Here is a 6592-nt window from a genome sequence, read left to right on the forward strand (position 1 = left end):
CCGCACATACAGACTACATGGTGCATACGATCCCTGGGGTGCAAATCTGTGAACCAGAAGCAGTCACTAGTGAAGTTGTCATTGTAGTTTCTGCTCAGGTTAACCTGCCATCTCTGAATGTGGCTTGATATCTCCTGGGGGCAGCATACCCTCACAGACAGGTAGAAGAATTGTTACAAAGAATGGTATGAAGAAAGGCAGCCAGGAAAGGAAAGAATCTGAAAGGAAAGGAAAAAACAGATGCATAAACGCACCTTTAAAGAGGACATCAGCAGGTTCGTGGCACTCAGGCAAACCTCTTTTCTGTCCTCATGGAGGACGCATCTCACCAGATGAAAGAAAGAGCCCCTTTGAGGTGGCGCCCCGGCATTATCCCTACATCCTGCATCAAGTAATTGAAAGACCTTAGAGTATGGTAAGGGATTCAGGGGAGCAGGTAAGGGGGGTGAGTCATCCTAGCAATCTTCCAGTTGGACTTGGAAAAGGATAAAGAAACGAAACCTAAGAAAATAACTAATATGCTTCACTAGTTGTTAAGCAAGCACAAAAAGTTTAGTATGCTTGTATAGAATATATTTCCAGCACACAATGCACCATGCACGATGCAGGTTTAAAATAGACTATCCAGCACTGAGGACTTACTACTTTGTAGGTAATTACAGACAAAGCTTTTTATTTTATACGAGGATACCACACTATATATGCAAGTCTGTGTAGAACGATGGGTATGAGTCTTATAAAGTTGTGACAGTATTATACTTATTGCTGGCTTGGCTGACATTTCTGCCCACAAGAGCTTGGCAGAGAGCACTGCGGTGTTTAGATACTGTAGAGTGTTTTGTTAGAGAAAGCAAGGAAAATAAACAAAGGGAATAATATTCCATGTTTTAAATTGCTCCATTTTTAGGGGGCTGAATGTGGGGCGGTCCTGAATGTGCTCGATGGATCAAAGTAATCTCTGTCAAATCAGTGTCAGCACACTCTCTGCATGCTATTTAATCCCTCTTGGCATGGCATCTAATATGTTGCACTGAACATGCATTATCTACATTTCAGCTGTCATAAAGCTGCCACATTTTTAGTGAATGAGTTAAATGTTGAGCGACTGCATTTGTAAATTAGATGCTTAAAAAAAGATAATGCTGTGTCACTGTTTTGACATTTCAAAAGAAAATGTCCTCTTGCAAGTATTTTTCTTTTTTTTTAAACCAGCAAATTCTACACAGGAATTCACCGCACTTGCGCTTTCGTCTTCTCCTAAAGGCTTTTTTCCTTTTCCTCATGTCTGTCCCCACTCATTTTTCTTCCTCACTCCCTCCAGTTTTCCAGTAGATGAAACAGAACATGGTTTCTCATTATCAGCCAGACTCCTCCCTCTCTTTGACTGGTGCTCTTTTTCCCCTCCCTCCCTCATGTGCGGAGGGCTCGGCAGTGAACGTTAATCCCGGATTGCGCTGCCCTGCCGTCTGCATCCCGTTGTTGCTGGGAGAGCATGGCACGGCTCCAGGACCCCTGCGCTGACACGACAGAGAAGTGAATGAGTAACAGAGAAAGAGAGGGAGAGAGGAAAGAGGTACAGTTGGACTGCTTCATGACTACCACAGCTGCTTGAGTGTTATTTAGTTTCAGTCACACACTCTCTATCACATAACTAGAGGGAAAAGAGAGAAACAGGAGGGATGGCAGCCAGTTTGTCGCAGCTGTGGGAACTACTGTAAGAGAGGAAACCTCGGTCACATCCCGGGTTCCAACACATCGCAGCACTTCTCTTCTTTGCGTTGCACCTTCCTCACTGTTCACATTTGACAGGGATTAAACTTTTTTTTGATCTGTTGCTGGCAAACCTGTAACTCCGTCAGACATGGAGTCTCCCACCAAAGAGATTGAGGAGTTTGAAAGCACGGCCCTGAAGTACCTCCAGCCAGAACAGATAGAGAAGATTTGGCTCCGGCTCCGGGGATTGTGAGTATATCCACTTTTATTCTTTTCAACAAGTGTGTGAAGCAGCACTGTGCATGCTTCAGCGTGTTTGAATGAGGCATTTGATGTTTAGAAGTGAGTTGATCTGCAATCGTGTGAATTATTCACACATTTTGACAAAAAAAGAGGCGCAGTTTCTGTCGCCTTTATTATGGTTGTTATTATAAAAGTGTGACCATCACACTCATTTCTTAGTTTCAGTTGTGTTGTGTGTATGTCAATTTATGGGAGACAGAACCCAGAGTGAAAATGTAAAATGGAAAGAAAAACAGAGAGGGAGCGTGTGTATGTAATTACTCAGGCCAAACATAACCATACATTTCCAAATGGTTTGTTTGCCTAACTGAACAGGAAGGAAGAAGAACATCGGAGCTCGAGTGTTGCTCACTCTTGTGCAAGAAAAGCTTCACTCTCCTTAACTTTTCATTATGTTTTCACTGTCTCATCAGATGTGCAATAAACACCTGCTGCCCATGCAGACTTGTGCAGCATGTCTGTACATTTAAACCTCAGTGGCTTTTTCAGATACTGAGGTGTGTCATGGGGTTCATTCTTTTTTTCTTTTAACATTTGCTGCTGGTTTCATTAAAGATTCTTACTTACTTTGTCACATTCACCACCAATCAACACCTCTATGACCTTTCTCCCTGAGAGGAAAGCACTTTATATGTAAGTTGAAGTGTGAAATGTTCTTTTATCCGTTTTCAGTTCACATCATTCCTACTCAGCAGGGGGAGGAGACAGCACTGTTGCTAGGAGGGTTGGGCTATGAAGGATATCTTTAATGCTGCTGCTCAAGGTCTCAATGAAATACATTTCCCTCCTGCACATAAAGGCAGCAGTTAGAATTCCTGTGACTCTAATACCAAATATTTTAGTTACTTTTTATTTGCCAGTATTTAATTATATAGCTCTGTGAGTATGCATTGTTTATCTCTCCTGTGTTAAAAGCTTGATGTTCCACCACCATCCTCTGCCACATTTAGTTTCCTTGGATGACTTCATTGTCTCTTCAATTTGCTCACCGTCATAACCATCTGTCTTTTTGGATAATTGATGGATAGTGAGTCAGATGAATGTAACGGGAGCTCAAGCCTTTTCCCCCCCTTCCTTCTTTTTCTTTTTCTTTTTTTAAAGGGCTACACAGCAGTTGGCTGGGTGCTCTGAGGGCTCCTGTAGTGTGTCAGAGATCACATTAGCCTTTAATCTCACAAAAAGCCTCTGTCTAAAAAGAGTGAGCCCCCAACTGACAGGCAGCACCCACAGATGTTGACACAGACTCACAACATAAACTTGCAGAGTATATTTTCTGTGCTTAATAGGGATTAGATAACATGTTGCAGCATTGAGGTGTTTGCGACTGCGAAAGGATGACTGTGCATGTGTTCGAGTGGGTGATATAGATTGTGGACATGTTTGAGTCCACTTGGGGATATTTACTATAGGTGCTGCTAGCTTACCCTAGATTTGTTTGTCAGCTGTGTGATTTGTATGTGAGTTTGCTGGTTGACACAGCACAGTTTCTGGCACAGTGTACTCCACAGAGTGTACCAAACATGTGTGGATTGACAGAGCATATGTTTTGGACAGTTATCTCTATGCTCAGTCTTCAATGATGAGGAGTACACCGTGGTCACCAGCCTGTAACAGATGGCCCTTGTTTTTATATGTAATATATCAGTGAGTGGATTCCAGTGTATTTGTGTTAATAAATTAGCTTACTTAGGCAGACCTGATCTGTCTCCCACTGATTAATATAAATGAATTATTTAATTAGTGGGTAAACAGTTCATAAAAAAGTGCTTGCTTGAGGAGAGGGCATTATAAGGAAGTCCCAAGAATCAAGGTGGCTGACTGCTTTACCACATCTGATCCACAAGGCTCTAACTAAAATAGAATTATGATAATCATAGCAATCCAATAAGTCATAAACAGTAACATAGATCCCAAGTACATGTAAGAAAATGTGCACTTTACCTGAAGTGCACTGGAGCACACTGGCGTGCACTGAATAAGCCCCTAAAATGGTTTTGCAGGTGCTGTCCACAGATCATTGCTTTCTCCTCAGCTTCCTTTCTGACTGATTTTTCTCCAGTTTTTTGTTTTTGCTAGTATCCGTCACTACTGGTAGCACACACAGTACCTGGAGCTCATTCAAAATACATAAGTCGTCAGTAGTCTTACTTCTCCAGGATATCACATCCATATGTGCTGTCATGGACGTGTTGTCCTGAAAGTTTACTTTGTCTCTCAGCGGAGTCTTAAAAGTGTTGAGGAGGCACCAGGAGATGGGCTATTTAAAAAAAGTGTATCTGCTAGTTTGTGCAAAGAGGTTAAGGAGGTCTCCTGAAAGAACCGTTCAAAATGACCTGAAGGCACTAGCTCTTGTGTTTCTGAAAAGATGGTGAGAAACTGACTCCTTCAGTCGGACCTCTGATCACAGCCCATCAGAAATGTGCACATGAGTAGCCCACTTGAGAAAGGGCAGTGCTCCTCCTGTTATACGAAGTCACCAATACCAGCCCTGGTGCTGGGTCGATGCACTTCTAAGCCTTGTCCAGCTGTCCTTCAGTAAATCACAATTAGTGCTTTTTTCAATGGCTTGCAAGAAGGTTTGCTGGACCTGTACAATTTGAATGGGATGCAGACATTATCGCGTGCTACTAGTAGTGACAAGGACACCCACAACAAAAACAAGAAAAAAAGCAGAGCAATAATCTTTGATCATTACCTGAAAAACCATCCCTAGTTTTTGGGTTGTCTTGTTGATGCCTTTCCAGACACTTGGGTTTGCACCAAAGCAAGTGAAATTGATTCACAATGGTTTAAGCTTGGTTACTAGAAATACTGATTTCTGTGAAGTTGAAGTGACTCTGTGTTAAACTGTGATGATCAAGTGTTCCTTGAATTATTTTGAGCAGTGTATTTTGCTTGTTATAGTTAAAAATACTTAACAGATTGTAAAATGATTAGTGAGACGATTAGTACTTAAATGATTAGAGCAAATATTTGTCATCCCATGTGTTGGATTCAGTTGTGGGATTGCCTAGTGCTGTTATCTTCAGTCAAAGTAATTGAGAAGAGCTAATATTACTGTAATGTTATAACTTTATTGTAAGCCTGATCATCCGGTATTTACTGTGCTTCCTTGGGAGGTTTATCGCTACAGGGTTTGAGAAAGATGTGATGCCACTGGCAGGCGACCAAATAAAACAAGTCTTTATATTAATTAAAATTGCAGAGCTCTGGTTTTATGTATGTTAATGTAAGTAAATAAATAAAAAATTTATTTTATGTGCAAACTGAAATGGAATTTCGCTTCAAAACTTTTTGGTAACCACAAATTATTAAATCTGTCCAAAAACATTGCAATATTTACCAGAACTTCCTCAGCTCTAGCTCTGCGCCTGCTATAAAACATGACATTCATTCTTATCCATTTCTTATGATGATATAAGATAGGCTAATACGTCGACTAACTAAATGAATAACAATATATAATCATAGACAAAAGACAAAAATTATGTGCATAAGATATAATTGGTATATGGTAATATCATGACAAATAGTTGTGTGGACTTATACTGTATTAACTAAAAAAGCTACAAATAAACTATAAAGTATAAAATAAACTATAAAATACTTTATAACTAATGATATAGTAACAGAAAAGCAGAAGATATTTCTTTTTTTTCTTTTTTTTAAAGTATATTTTCATATGAGGACAAGGCTTTATTTTAAAGAACAGCACAATAAAGTCACCATTGCTTAAGAAAACACAAATGATACAAATTAAGTATATGGATAAAACGAACCAAAATGTAATGCCTCCATATGAGGGCAGAGAGTCTCAGGAGGTTAAAATATCAGCACCTCGCCATATAACTCTTTTGGCAAGATGTACAGGCCAGACAATGAGGTAAAAGTGTCATGAATTCTAATTTGTGCATTCCGATTGAATCTCTGTCTTATTTAGGACCACATTCAGTGTAAATATCTATCCCTCCATGCACTTTCTTCTGTTTATACGGGGGCAGGAGCCTAAGCAGAGAAGCCCCAAACTCCCTATCCCTGACCACCTCCTCCAGCTTGTCCGAGGGAAAACCAAGCAGTCCCAGGGTGGTCGAGAGATATAATCTCTCCAGCGACTCCTGGGTCTTCCCGGTGGGACATTCCCAAAACACCAACCCCAAGAGGCATCCTTGTCAGATGCCTGAAACACCTCAACTGGCTCCTTTTGATGCGACAGCACTCTGAGCCTTTTCCAAATGGCTGAACTTCTCACCCTATCTCTAAGAGAGAGGCCAGCCACCCTTCGAAGAAAGCTCTTTTACCTATTTCTGTATCCTCAATCCTGTTCTTTTGGTCACTGCCTGAAGCTTGTGACCATAGGTGTGGTTAGGGATGTAGATTGACAGGTAAATTGAATGCTTCACTTTTACGCTCGGCTCTCTCTTCACCACAACGGACCAGTACAGCATCCGCATCACTGCAGCCGCAGCACCAATCCGTCAATTGACCTCCCACTCCCCTCTCCACCCACTCGTAACCCTTAGAAGTCCTCTACTTGGGTTAGTAACACCGGTACTGCAAACTGCTCCAGTGCGAGCTG

At 41.2% G+C, this 6592-nt stretch overlaps 1 protein-coding gene across 6 annotated transcripts in view; it reads left to right on the top strand.

The window, feature by feature from the left end:
* The window catches only part of pde1cb (phosphodiesterase 1C, calmodulin-dependent b), a 117425-nt gene that overhangs the window by 38389 nt on the left and 72444 nt on the right, over positions 1–6592 (top strand). For 2 of the 6 annotated variants that reach the window (XM_013913243.1, XM_013913245.1), the window contains exon 1: positions 1211–1962. The exons of 3 other annotated variants lie outside the window; for them this stretch is intronic. In XM_013913243.1, coding sequence (XP_013768697.1) covers positions 1862–1962 — 101 coding nt within the window. In that variant the 5' untranslated portion in view covers positions 1211–1861. Of the gene's footprint in view, positions 1–1210; positions 1963–6592 lie in introns of those variants that run through there. One more of the 6 variants, XM_013913244.1, reaches the window with a different exon arrangement.

This window comes from Pundamilia nyererei, unplaced genomic scaffold, assembly GCF_000239375.1.
Source record: "Pundamilia nyererei isolate P.nyererei 1_Seehausen unplaced genomic scaffold, PunNye1.0 scaffold00121, whole genome shotgun sequence".
Lineage (NCBI taxonomy): Eukaryota > Metazoa > Chordata > Actinopteri > Cichliformes > Cichlidae > Pundamilia > Pundamilia nyererei.